The sequence below is a fragment of the Columba livia genome, chromosome 11 (genome assembly GCF_036013475.1).
Source record: "Columba livia isolate bColLiv1 breed racing homer chromosome 11, bColLiv1.pat.W.v2, whole genome shotgun sequence".
In the NCBI taxonomy this organism is placed as follows: domain Eukaryota; kingdom Metazoa; phylum Chordata; class Aves; order Columbiformes; family Columbidae; genus Columba; species Columba livia.
In genome coordinates this window covers 12,840,148-12,853,755 of record NC_088612.1, presented here as the reverse complement: position 1 = coordinate 12,853,755, position 13,608 = coordinate 12,840,148, and the positions used below count along the sequence as shown (strand labels likewise).

The 13,608-nt window shown below is 44.9% G+C and overlaps 2 protein-coding genes across 9 annotated transcripts in view; one reads left to right on the top strand and one right to left on the bottom strand.

The window, feature by feature from the left end:
- SPG11 (SPG11 vesicle trafficking associated, spatacsin) overlaps nt 1–5,665 on the bottom strand; it is a 37,905-nt gene extending 32,240 nt beyond the window's left edge. For 3 of the 7 annotated variants that reach the window (XM_065076844.1, XM_065076843.1, XM_065076849.1), the window contains exons 1-5: nt 5,173–5,665; nt 4,064–4,245; nt 3,055–3,282; nt 756–942; nt 50–187 (exon numbers count right to left, since the gene is read on the bottom strand). In XM_065076844.1, coding sequence (XP_064932916.1) covers nt 50–187; nt 756–942; nt 3,055–3,282; nt 4,064–4,245; nt 5,173–5,384 — 947 coding nt within the window. In that variant the 5' untranslated portion in view covers nt 5,385–5,665. Of the gene's footprint in view, nt 1–49; nt 188–755; nt 943–3,054; nt 3,283–4,063; nt 4,584–5,172 lie in introns of all 7 variants that reach the window. The other 4 variants (XM_065076846.1, XM_065076845.1, XM_065076850.1 and 1 more) reach the window with 4 other exon arrangements.
- Nucleotides 5,666–5,803: 138 nt separating this feature from the next.
- On the top strand, nt 5,804–13,167 carry CIAO2A (cytosolic iron-sulfur assembly component 2A). 2 transcript variants are annotated; one of them, XR_010475452.1, is made up of 6 exons: nt 5,804–6,049; nt 9,255–9,419; nt 10,416–10,535; nt 10,737–10,786; nt 11,533–11,578; nt 12,703–13,167. XR_010475452.1 is itself a non-coding variant. In XM_065076860.1 (5 exons), exons 1-5 carry the CDS (start codon nt 5,923–5,925, stop codon nt 12,798–12,800), a joined length of 486 nt encoding a protein of 161 aa, XP_064932932.1. In that variant the 5' UTR covers nt 5,804–5,922; the 3' UTR covers nt 12,801–13,167. The 2 variants fall into 2 exon arrangements, 1 of the variants encoding a protein (XP_064932932.1); XM_065076860.1 differs by lacking the exon at nt 10,416–10,535.
- The last annotated feature ends 441 nt before the right edge of the window (nt 13,168–13,608 follow it).

The window sequence follows — 13,608 nt, the reverse complement described above, 5'->3', positions numbered from 1 at the left end:
TAAAGGAGGCAAACCCCAGCCTGTTTGCAAAAGTATTTTGGTTTTGTACCTGTCTGTGCGGAAAGGCCGTGCCAACAGCTCCATGCTCCGCTCAGAACTGGCCAGGTCATCCTCGTCCAGTCCCTCCGGAGGCTTCACCGCCAGATTTTCAGGATCTTTCTTACAGAGCAAATGCCCGGGGAACTGTCTGTAAAGAAATCAATATTAAACTTCACCTCCCTCAGATGACTTAAGAATTTTTTTCCTTCATGTTCAACTCCTCCAGGAGCTACCAGTGAAGGTGTTTTCTCTCAGATTAATAGAATTCATAAAAATGTATCCAGGTAAGCCATCAAAACCCCATGTTATTTCCTTTGAGGTGGACAACACCTCTAAATTACAACCTAGTCCTAATTTACCAAGCAAAATCAGTAAAGCTGTATCAGAACAGTTTAATAATCCCATACCCTACAGTGTTTCTCAAAGGTGCTACCAGCCAGCACTGGCACTAACTGACAGCATGTACCCCAATCTTCCTAGGAAAAAATAGGAAGTCCAATATAAAGCTTTTCTATTTGTTAAACTACAGAGCATAAATTGGAGCAGATAATAATAATATGCAATCTTTAAACAAATATAAAATTTCTGCTCTACTGCAGAGCCAGAACTAGAAAAACCAGCTGACCGCATCTCAACTATTACAGGACACAGATTAGGCACTTTTTAATGTCAGTTGTACTCAAAATGTTCCTTTCAGAATTCTGCTGCAAACACACCTGAAGTACATGTTTAGATCCACCGCGATGGCGCAGCTGGAAGAGCTGGTGACCACAGCAACACCGAGATCTTGCGACACTGTCACGGCAGCGAGTGGCGATGTGACAGCCGGGCTCCTGTCCCCAGCCTGCCAGAGCACTACGTTGATGTTTGCCAGATTTGCACCATCAAAAGAGTCAAATACGTCTTTAAACAGTGTCAAAGAAAACATCAGGCCCCAGATCGTCCAAAAAAAAGAAGTTAGAGAGGGGAAAGTGTAGCAGATACACTCAACCCACCAGCAGCAGTTTGGCCCAGGCTCCAGAGGGCGTAAAGACCAAAAACCCCTTTCAGGAGACCCATAGGGAAGCAGAACAGTGCACTGAACGCCGGTGGCTTCTGTGCGCAGCGAGTCTCGTGCAGACTTTTCCTACTGTATGCAATTTGACTACGAGTCAACCACTTCTTTCTATAGATACAACAGCCTGGATGGGCCTACTTTGAGCAATCCCTGCTAAATAAGGGAGCTGTATGGCAACGGTTTTACTACTCAGAGGTCAGTGGATGAGGCCAATTTAAGTTCAATATTAGTCATTTGGCTTAAGTAGACGCATACTGAGTGTAATGGATTATTTAGAGATACAAGGTCGTATGATTTTTAGTGTACTCTTTGATTTGTGTTACTTGGTAGACTAGACTTGCTAAAATTTTAAGCTGTAAGCTCCTGCTTGTATTTACCAAAAGTAACTGTAGACTACACTAAACACTTGCAAGATAAAGTCTAACTTGCATTTTGCAGGGAAAAATGGGACTGACTGGGAAATCAACAATCCAAGGCTAACGCGGAGACATCACAGACATCTGGAGAGTGGGCCCTATTTTTGCCCTTCGCTGAGAAGAAAGGATTTGTCCAGACAACACAACACCTTCAAAAATATGGACCAAAACCAATGTCTACAGCTGAAGAAAACAAAGGCCCATGTGGAGTCAGGGAAAAGGGGTCCAATGGGCAGCAAGGGACCTGGTGGTGAAATTTTGCTATTGGATTGAATCTAGGTGTGAATGGTCTGTAAAGATATAAAAGTTTGTAGTTTTCTATGCTTGGGTGGACCTCTGTGCAGGCACCCAGCTTGAGCCAGCCATCTTGCTATTTTACTCTATTAAATATTTTTCCTGAAAATTTTGTTTCCTGGAAGTCTACTTTGCATGCGGTTATGGGTCCCCCCTGAAAGTTTGCCTTCAGAGCTCTAAGTGCAGTCTCTGGAGCGAACAGTTATCAGGGGAAGAAGAACCCTGAATGTTTGCATTGTGATGGATATACGCATCGCCTGAGAGTTTGCCTCCGGAGCTTCAAAACACAGCCCCTGGAGCAAACAGTCCTCAGGGAGAGAAGACGCCTGGAGATTCGCTTTGTGAACGAATACACATGCCTGGAAAGAAGGTAAGTGATGTTTGGTTTGGTATATCTCCCCCATGTAGTGAATAATAGAGCAAACCCACCACTGAACTCTTTAAGGTCACGCTTCTCTTTAAAAAAATCTAAGCATTGTTCTGCAGCAAGCAGAACCCTAAAATCACTCCCCTGCGACAGGAAGATGGTCAGCTTCTGTTAACTCTGTGGTCCAAGCCAATCTCTGCACAACCAAACATTCAGAATTTTTTGTTTTACAAGAGCGTTCTAAGTCCAGGTAGGATCAGAAGTGAATTGTGCAAGGTGCTGTACAAACTCACAGCCTGCGCCATCTCAAAAGAGCTAATTTCTACTTAGAAGTGAAATGGGACAGATATATATTGACAGTTATAAAATTAGGAGGAAAAAGTAACTGTCTTTATTGCATTTTTCTAGATATGTGTCAGAAAGCTTTGACAAAGGGCAGGTTAAAGCTGAGCACCTTGTGAAACAGTCTGCCAGGTCTGACCTTCGGTTCTTTGGAACACAGAGACAGGTACCTGGTTTCCCAGCTGGGATTCCCTGCGTATTTGTTATTTCTAAAGGATCTCATTAAGAAAAGCAAGACTAGTGACAGTGGGCGTGAGTCTGTTATGCACAGATCTGCAGATCAAAACCACTGAAAACCTTTACTCTGTTGTGAAACAGATTTCCAGCGTCAGGTTGAAAAACTACATTTAATACGACTGTGGCATTTTTTTACTACACTAACAACCACTTTGCCACACAATCTCTTCACTGAAAGCATCTTCAAAACAGATGCCTGAATTTATTTCAATAAACTTCTGCTTAACCTTGACAGAAAAGAAAAACTACTTTGTTCTTTCAGGTCATTTACACTGGGAGTTAATCTCTGCTGCAAAGGATACAAATCCAGCCAGAGCTATCTAAGAGAAACAGGATCCCCCTGCAGAAGTGTGTATCTGTTATTCTGTCCAAAACTCGTGGTCGCAAATCGAGGGTGAAGCAGTCGCACGTCTCTAAGGGCGAGTCCTGTCCAGGAAAGGTGAGATGCACAACAACGAACTTATTGAGCAGAAGTCTGCATTTGTTGTTTCGAAAAGACAGTATCCTCAAAGAGAAAACGGAAGACAGACCTGTAAATTTAAAGATATTTTAGGATTACTGAAGTATGGTACTTTTGATTTGTAAAGATATCTCAAGAAAACTACAGCTCAAATTCCTTGCCACTGCTACCATCTAATGCAAGCTGGAATTGAGGATGGGAGTGGCATGTGTTTTAAATCTCACTTTCTACATCAGGAGCATTAATTTAAGAACAATTTCCTAAAACAGTGCAGGCTTTTAAAGTGGACAATGCTATGAAGGACACAAAAAATCATCACAAAATAATATTTCAGACTGAACTGAAAATAGAGACTACAATCTTCGGAAATCTCTTAGCAACAAAGACTGCTTGCGAATATGTAAAACATCAGGAGCCTAGGTCCTGGAAAGACCGTGCACTCTAACTGCACACTGCGGCTGCACAAGGTTCAACACTTGAGCAGTCTTGACAGGGTCAGTGAAAAGCCCTCACTCTACCCTTTCTTCCCATCAGTTCCAATATAAAATGCAAAGTTTGAGGTAGCAGGGTTGCATTATCATGTTTTATTAGAGTTTATTTTTAACTTTGTATCATCCAAACACCTTACCCTGCAACAGTTTTAATTCTCCCTGACAACATCACCTTTGAATACAGAAATATCTCTATTGTTTTTCAAGTTCATTATTACTGCTACTGATCGCTTTCAATCAGTGTGACAGTATGTGACACCTCCCTGGTGTTAAGTCCTATGGCCTCACTTTGTTTCACCAGCTGAAGCAGAATTACACTTGTAATAATTTCAGATATGGAACACATGGAAATTTACTCACTAATGTTTTTAAGTTCAAGGAGCTTTTTAAGTGTGTCTTCCTTACAACTGTGCAGGGAAATCGGGTTGTATTTTCCATCTTCTACAGTGATTTCATAGACAAACAGTTCATGGCTTTTATTAAGAGCCAGTATTTTTGTCTTGGCTGCTTGCAGATCATCTTCAGATTTCTCCCACATGAAGCTAAAGACACAACATTCAGTATGTTTATTGACATCATTCTTTTTCCACATTTCATAATCTGAACAGTTCTGGAAGCATGCTAATGATGGACAATACAATTTGAATTGTTTGCAGTAAAGATTCTGCTGCCATCCCCTTCCAATACCAGAACACATTTCATCCCTAGCAGAGATTGCAACGCAAGGCAGTGCTTGAGGAATTCCCCCTCCTCTTCCTCTCAAGAGCACAGGTTTTCTATCCTTGTGTGTTTGTTTCCTTTAGTCATCCACGGCACGTGCCACATGAGTGATGCTCTGCTCCAGGACTTCTTTTAAGAGGAGAAACAGCAGCACTGTGGGCTGGGGAGAAGCAAAGCATATTGTCCATCTCAACGTGTTTGGCCTCCCCATTGCTCAGGCTGAGAAAGTCTTTAGGTGTTTCTGCACAGCCGCTCTCCCGGCGAGAGGGGAGCTGGCAGAGGACACGGCTCACAGTGAAACATGAGACCACAGCAGTGGAACAGTGTTGGTGTTGCTTGACACTGCAGGCGTTTAGAAATGCAACGTGACTGTGGTTTGACTCAGCACTTAAAGCTACTAAAGCAAAATAAAAACATCTCATGTGACCACTGAATGTCACACACCAGAGCTTCCCCCTGAGCAGCAGACAAGGAAGTCAAGGAGTCAGGGGACTATGAAGTTTTAAGCCAGCAACCTGACAACACCAGACGAATTTTCTTCTTTTTCTTTGATCTACAGCGATGATTACACCCACAACTAAACAAGTAAGTAGATATAAATCAACGTCTCCTCCAGCAACGTGATTTAAGCGGAGGGTGCCCCATTGCAAGGCAGAGTTTGAAGGTCCCCAGCCCCCGCCGATCTCACCGCAGTAGGACGACACCGGGGACCCCTCCCCGGGCTCCCCTGCCCGCCCCTCGCCACTTACTCAGCCCAGTCTCCCGGAAGGACGCTGCCCCGGGCCCTGCCGCCTCCGCTCGGCACCAGCGGCTCCAGGTAGATCCCACCAGGGACCAGGAGGCTGCCCAGAGCGTCCTGGCCCCTGCTCAGCCGGACCAGGGCCGCGTCCCGCAAGGAGCCCCGCGCTTCCCCCGAGAGGGCGGCCAGGAGGACGCGCAGCTCCCGCTTCGCTCCCGCCATTCTCCTCAGGCAGAGCCGCCGCCCCCAGCCCCGCAGCAGCTCGCCGCCATCTTGGACGGGGAACCCTTCCTTCGGATCAGCTGACAGCGCTGGCCAATGCCGTGGCGCGACTACAACTCCCAGCAGGCACCGCAGCCCAGGGCCGGCGGGCAGTGGAGCAATGCGAGGTGGGAGTTGTAGTCTCCGTGAGCTCAAGGTACGCGACTGCCGCCGGGGCCTTTATGCTCATCACAGTACCTGGGGTCGCGGTTCTGCCCAGAGCCGACAGCGCTGCCCGGGCTTGCTGAGCCCCCGCGGACTACCTGCTCAGCATTCCCGGGCAGCGCACAGAGACCCCCGGGAAAAGCCACCCGGCAACACTGAGGAATAAACACGCCCACTCCCCCCCCTCCCGCGCCGGGCGGAGCATCCACAGTACAACCCCGCCCATAGGCCATGAGCAGCCTGACCCCGCCCCACCAGGAACTTCCCGCTGGCGGTGGCGGCGGACGGTGGCCGTGAGGGCCCAGTTCGCGCTCTCCCATGGCGGAGCGGGAGGATGTCGCTGGTGCTGGGGCTGCTGTCGCACACGCTGAGCAGGGTGCTGCGGTACTCCGGGCTGCGTAGGGGCTGCCATGCCCCCCGGAGCCAGGCCATGGAGCAGGACAAGGCGCTCGAGGTTTACGGTGACTGTCGCGGGCTGTCGGGGGTTCAAGGGTCGTGCCTTGGCTGAGGGGTCGTGGAATGAAGGGTCGTGAGGGGCCTGCGAGGGGCTGTGGGGCGCGGTTTGTGCGGGGCCTCGGCGGGTTCTGTGCCCCCGGGTGTGAGGGGGGAGCCCGGCCCTGGGCGGGGAACTGTGTGCTGAGGTGAGCGGGGGCTCCCGAGGGGCCGGCTGCCCCGGGTGCGGGTCAGGACGGATGTCGGGGTTATGTGGGAACTGGAGTCACTGCCAGGTGTGTGCGGTCACCCTTGGGGTGCTGGGGAGCCCAGGAGCGCTCAGGGAAGGGGAAGGGCCAAGCCCTGGGTGCTGACCGGCCCTCCCAGCCCCCGGCCAGGGCTGCCGACGGGGATGCTGTGACCTTGGGATGCAGCGTGTCCCATGGCCACCGCTGGGATCCCTGGGGAACTGTCGCCATGTCCCGCTCCAGCCGTGGCCGATGCCACTGCTCCCGGCTGCCGGGCTCGCTGCCCCTCGCGAGGGCACTTGCCCTGGTGTTTCATCACCTGAGGCACGAGAGGAGCCGGACACACCTGGGAAGGCGAGTAATTCCGGACAGGGCAGCCGGACAGCCCAGCAACGTGGAGGTTTCTGTTACGGAACAACCGAGCTTGTTGTAAAACGGGGAGGATTTCACCTGTGGAAATGCTGCATGGAGGATCTTGGAGGATCCCAAAACCAGTGCCAGGCTTCAAAGTTCTGCTATTTTGTAGGCAATTAGAAGTAGAGTGAGGATTTTATGCAACACTGTGCACAGAAGAGACACTTTATCTAAAAAGAACAAAAGAGGAAACAGTCAGTTTTGAAACGAGCAATGTTGAATTATGGATACTTTAAAACATCAGTGGTTCTAAGTAATAATTTGGGTTATGAACCTTCAGCATATAAGTAGTCCGTTGATTTCAGTTCATCCAAAGGGTTAAGCTTGTGCATGATCTTTACAGAACTAAAGCATGTGCCTGTGTAAAATTTATATTGAAAAGGCCAGAGACATCCATGAAATACTGCTGAAATAAATCAACTTTAGTATTGCTCTCACTGCTTGAAGTAGTTGATTTCTTGTTTAACTGGGCCTTTTCACATGGAAGGAGTACAAATGTTAAAAATAGAGGAAGAACTGTATCAGAAATTACAAGGAAATGTGTATGTGAAGATACTTCTCTTGTATGCACATGTAAAGTCATTTCAGTTGAACGAGAAGGTCATCATAGGTTTATTCCAATGGAACTATTCTAATCTTATGAATAAAACATCAAAAGTAATTTCAGTGAGAATTCCTCTGCTTAAAATCAAGTGGGGTTTGATGTCACAGGATCAAAAATGTTTTCTTTAAGTAGTTGTTCTGTTTTCATTGAGGTTTGTTTGGCTTAGGCTTCAGCAGTTTGCTAACACTGGAAGCAAAAAGTGATATTAGAGAGAGAACAACAGAAAAAAGGTGAAAATACATTTTAGTGGTCTGACAAATGAGGCTACTAATCTGTTTGCTGGTAAATATTCTAATAAAGCTGGGCAGTTTGCTTGCTTGTTACCTTCATGATCCCCAGTGCAACTGAGGGGCAATTACCAGTTCTTTGGGAAGACAGAACAAACTGTGTTTTCGGGGTTTGTAACTCAGCAGCATCATAGTGTAGACACAGAAACAGGAGATGGGGCTTCAGAATTGTCTCCTTCCCTGGAAATAAGGGGATGGGACTCCGTTCTCTCATTCTTCCCAAGTTTTGCTCTATGGTTTGAGCATCCTGAGAGTGATTAGAGCGGCACTGGCAGGAGGGTGAGAGCTCTGAGGAGGTGAGTGCCAGCAGCCAGAGCTTGCACAGCTGCACAAGCATGAGTCTCCTTGCTCAAGGGCCAGGGACTTCGGGGTGTGTCTGTGCAGACAGAGTCCACACAGACCCGAACTGCTGCTCCTGCTGCTGGCGGCTTTTCTGCCTGCCTGGGAGGACCAGAGTGACACCAGAGCCCTGTGTGCTGGGCCCGTGGTCCCTGGCCATGGCAGGAACACACCAAGAGCAGCCAGGCAGCTCTGGAGTGAGGATCTGAGAGGGTCTGTCCATACCTGGACAGACAATGACTGAAGTCATTGCTGGTGGTGAAGGCTGGGGTCACATTTGCTTTTGCAATAGTTGGCTGTGGTAGTAGAGTTATTGGGAGGGCTACACTAAAAATAAAATCACTACACCTAGCTAAAAATACCTCCCCATTATTTTTTAAAAACTTTTTGTTGTTGTTTTAACTGATGTAAACCTGTATCCCTTTAATTACCTGATTTACAGCAGAAATGCTTGTACTTGTGTTTCTAGGGGGCAACAACCCCATACCAGGCAGAAGTGAGTGAAAGGTGCCAGCTGGGAACTTCCTCGGTTTGGCTTTTGCTGTCGAAACACGTGTCTCTCCAAGTTATGTCTGACAGATGTGAACAGGCTGGAGACCCCATCACGGTTCCTTCTCTGCGACATCACTCGGCAAACACCTTGAAATGCAGAGACTTGTGTTTTCAGGCCCTTGGGAAACTTAGTGAATTCATACACTCTCTTGTGCATCGTACTATAGTCAAATATTGTTGCTTTCGAATATCACTCTAAAACCTTTCGCTCTATGGAAAAGCAACATTAGATGTAATTGTGTTTCACTTCATGGTGAAATCTCAAGCTAATCCAGAAGAGATTGCTTCTAGAAAAGGCAATGCTGCTTATAATTTTCTGTGCAGGTGTGTTAAAACCAGTTGATCCCCCCATTTTACAAGCTAAGGAAGTGCCCACTGATACAGATAATTATGTGTTAGTGCATTATTTTGTATTGGCTTTCCTTAAGATGCCTTCAAAATCTTACCTGTGCGGCACGGGCTGGAAAGTGGAGAGAAGCAGCTGAGATTAAACCTGGCTTGTCTTGGTAGTAAGGTGGATTTGGAAAAAACTGAAAAGCAAGCAAACCTGTCTGAAATACAGCATCAGTGGGTGTCTTTTGGATAGGCTGATATTATGTGACCTTTAGTTCCGAAGGTCATACCTTTAGCAGGCGTGGTTCGATTTCTAGTGTGTCACTGACATTTCCAGCTCTGCCTTTTCTGAAGAGGAGCAAAAGAAACAATGCTGGGAAGGTGGTTTCTAATAAAAGTACTTTTTGTTAACTTCAGGATAGCTACTTGATTGTTGGTCGCTTGTCTTCTGCTTTAGATATAATCCGTACTATCCGGGACCCGGAGAAACCGAATACTCTAGAAGAACTGGAAGTGGTGACGGAAAGCTGTGTTGAAGTGCAAGAGATCGGTGAAGATGAATATCTGGTTATCATCAGGTTTACACCAACAGTACCTCATTGCTCTTTGGCTACTCTCATCGGTAAGATTTCTGTTTCATTAAATCTGTAACAATGAGCATAAAGTTAAATTTAGGTTGTCTGAATAACATCGGACTGAGCTAAAATTCAGAATTGCTTTGCTAGCAGTTTGACTGGGAGTTTCATCTTGAGAACCCTACTCGTAATGCAGACAAACAAAACAGAAGAAATGTGGGGACATCCTTCTGTTTTTATTGAGTTAGGGAAACTCTTTGAAGAGAAGCTCTCAAATCTGGTACAGAATTCCTTCTTGATATTCTCCAACTTATTTTAGTAGTGCTAAATTGAAATTTTTTAAGCTCTTTAAGTTAAAACTTCATGATTGTTTCCCTTGTCTTTCTCTTATCTTGTGGACTATTCTCCACACACGTACAAATAACCTCACATGCAATCCAAGAATACAAAAAAAATTGCAGAGTGTTAGGGGTTTGAAAGCAATTAAGTTGAATGAGAATCTACACTGACTTGTTTTGCTTCTTCCTTATTATTTATGGGGAGATCACATCTGAAAAATCATGTCTGAGATCTTTGGAATTATTTGTTTAAGTGTACCAAGGTTAGAAACTCTTACCATTAGATATCAATACTAAAATTTCTCAGTCTATTATAAAGATTTAAGGGAAAAGAAGTCTTTAATTTAATGAAGAAGTAAATGTATTTATGCCCAAATCAGCCTTTGTAGCTTTAGGTAGAACGTAAAGTATAGCTAGGAAAGCATCAGCCTGCCAAACAATAACAATTTATTCCTGGTTTGACCCTGTTGGAACATCAGTGGGTTGAGGATCAATGATGTACGCGTCAAATCTTAAACTGGGATCTCACTCCCAGAGATGAACCACAACCTGTTCTGCTCCGTCTGGATGTTAGACACTAAACAGTGAAGTTCTGAGCTTGGATAGCCCCCACGTCACTGCAGGCTTGTGTTCTTCAAGTGATTTATGTTGGATTTGGCTTTTAACAAATGTTAGAAACTGAACAAAGTGTTGTTCTCAATACAGATGAGGCCACAGTGGCAGCCAGGACACTCTGTCAGAGATGTGGAAGAAAGCTGGAAATGGAGGATTTGTCTGTGTTTAGCGTTTCTAGGTGTTCAGAGACCTCCTAAACTTGTAAGGCAGGTATGAGCTTAACTGACCAGCTACACCCAAAGGGTCAAACCACAGATTATTTAGTCTCTGTAGTTTGTGCTGCTCAGAATACAAAAGGAGAAGATAGTAAATTATACTGGTGGTTTTTTATTCTTAAATATGGATTCTTTCAAAATGCACCTCAAACCTTGAATTTTACAAGAAAATCTTGCATCTGTTTTGTCTAAACAGGCCTTTGTTTAAGAATAAAACTGCAGAGATGTTTGCCTTTTCGACATAAGGTAAAGTGTCTGTTCTGGAATTGCTTTAACCTCTGTGAATCCTTGCCAGGTTCTCTCGGGGTGTTTACTGCAGGATGGGGTAACTCCCAAGCTGGGGTTGAGGACGGGCTGTTTTTAAAGCTTGTCATGTGCCAGTGTAGCACCTGGAGGGAGCTGTGAATAGCTGCGCTTCTTCCTTTCCTTTACAAAAGCCCAGTTGTCGCTGCAGTTCTGAGCTTCCCTGTGCTGCCAGGGCTCTCCTCAAAGAAGAGACGCTGTGTTCAAACCCAGGGTTGCAAAGAGTCAAAGTCATCCTCTTGCCTTGGGGAAAATGAATTTGGCCTTCTGCAATGTTTCAATATATCTAAGCATCATAAATATAAAATATTAATAGTTACGGACTCCACTGTACCTTTTGGAGTATCTGAGTTGTCCCAGCGGCCCAACCCTTGCGAGCGAGCCCTGCTGCAGAACTGCGCTGTCAGAAACCAGCCCAGGGCAGCTCCACTGCCTTGTGTGGGCATCGCCCAGCCAGGACAATCTCCAGAACAGGTTTATTAGAAGAGTTCAGAAGATTGGGAGGAGATTGTCTTATGATTGTGATGCAGGGAATTCCAAGATCAGCTCTTGTCATTCATCCCTCTGTGAACGTTTTTAAAAGTATGAATTACATGCACTGTATGGGTATTGTACAATTTTTTTTCTTCTTGTAATGTGTAGATTTAATTGTTAATGTATGCATCTAACATGAACAATCTCTCCTCTAGCTGGAAATTTACATCTCTGAGGGTACACATTCCACAGAGGAAGACAGTAAGTAGAGCTTAGGAGTGAGTGCAGCTTTAGCCTTTGGCTCTGTGCTCCTTGAAAAGCCCTTCCCTTCCCTTCTTCCCTTCCCTTCCCTTCCCTTCCCTTCCCTTCCCTTCCCTTCCCTTCCCTTCCCTTCCCTTCCCTTCCCTTCCCTTCCCTTCCCTTCCCTTCCCTTCCCTTCCCTTCCCTTCCCTTCCCTTCCCTTCCCTTCCCTTCCCTTCCCTTCCCAATACCCTGTTAAAGCTTTAAAATGAAAACTGTAGATGAGGCTGTGAACATTTGCTTCTTGTTGGTTTGTTTTTTAAAACTAAAAACCTCACAGTTCTTGAAGGTGTTGTCTTTATAACAAAAGAAGTTGCTACTGTGCTGCTGAATAATTAATATTAAGAACTTTCTGACTGGTTGACCTTACTATCTTAACACCACCATCATAACAAAAATATTTTAAACATTGACTGAGAAACATATAAAATGTAGAGGACACCGAAATTCTTTCCAAGCTGTAGCCAATCCCTGCTGTAACCAGCTCTGAACACCTTCGTCCAAGAAACGTCCCAGGCTTTCGGGTTCTTAAGCATTAGATATCTTTGTATGGGGAAAACAAGTTCTTTGGATTAAAATTGTAAGAAATTGAACCTGGAGAACTCAGAGTGCTAATTTGTCACAAACGTCAGACTTGATTTTAAGACACGTCATTAATGCATCTTACATTCTTTTCCTAAACCAGAAAAGTAACACAGATCTTGGTTTCTGATGGTTGTTTTTTGTGACTGACCTTTCATTTCCCTGTTAATTCTCTGTCCTGTGAGCACTGACTCCCGAACACCCTCATGTTCTCCTGGGCTTGTCGTCCTTCTGTTGTGCCTGGCACACAGACACGCAACTTAAATGTCTGTCTGTCCAGTGCTTGATGAGCTATTGTACTAGTTTCAGTTTTTGATATTACACGAATAATATCTTCCACCTAGAGAAAATAGAAAAGTTGACACAATGTGCTGTTGTTGCACGTTTTCTCAGTCTCTGAGCTGGATATTCACTGGCTTTGGAAAATCCCTCTTGCGTTTGTCCCGTGTGTAAGTTACACTGCAAACTGCTTCTGACTCAACTTTTCATGTGATGTTTTGCAGTCAACAAGCAAATCAATGACAAAGAGAGAGTAGCAGCTGCGATGGAGAATCCCAACCTGCGCGAAATTGTGGAGCAGTGTGTCATGGAGCCCGACTAGGAGCTGTAATCGCCACAGAGTTGTCATTTTGATACATTTCTAAAAATATCTTTGTTTAAAAAAAAAATAATCAAGGCCTTGAGTTGAATACTTGAGTTCTTTTTATCTTCCACGTGGTTTTTAAAAGAAATTGTTTATAAGATAGATTTAAATTATGATTAATTACTCTCTAAAATAAAGTGAAGTGTATAGTGTTAAGAGTTTGTAATTTCTGGTGTCCAGAGAAATATTTTATGATTAAAAACAAAACAGCACATCTGTATTGCCTTCTGATGGACATTGTGATATAAATTCAGTTTTGCAAGTTAAATTTCTACATTGTTTCAATCACTGCACTGTAAAAATAAAACCAATTCTTGTACTGAAACACTGCTTTCTGAGTTCAGAAATTGCCCTTTTTTTTCTCTTTAAGCTTAGATTTAGATTTTGTTAAGAGAAGGAAACATTTCATTCAACTTTCTCATCTTTGATAAATACATTAAAGCTGAAACTAATTCAGAAAAAGAGTTGGGAACCAAGGGACTGGACTAGAACAAGGTGGATTTTTACTGGGACACTATTCCTGGTAAATATTTGCAATTGTTTCCCTGTTAAGCACATGTTTCTGATTCTGCAGGCTTTCATTGTAGTCACCCTGAGGGTAAAACTTTCCTGTGGACAAGATCTTGTCAGTTTGATCCTTTTTTCTTATGACTCACCTGCGATGTGGAAGGTGAGAGGATCCCACAGCCTCCGTTCCTCTTGGTTCCCCTGTCCTGGTTCTCTTCACTGCTCCCTCGTTAATCTGCCATCAGCTGTCGTGTGTTTT

Coding starts and splice junctions, on each gene's coding strand:
- CIAO2A (XM_065076860.1), top strand. CDS start 5,923: ATGTCGCTGGTGCTGGGGCTGCTGTCGCACACGCTGAGCAGGGTGCTG. Junction 6,050..9,254: donor CAAGGCGCTCGAGGTTTACG/GTGACTGTCGCG, acceptor CTTCTGCTTTAG/ATATAATCCGTACTATCCGG. Junction 9,420..10,736: donor CTCTTTGGCTACTCTCATCG/GTAAGATTTCTG, acceptor TTGTCTAAACAG/GCCTTTGTTTAAGAATAAAA.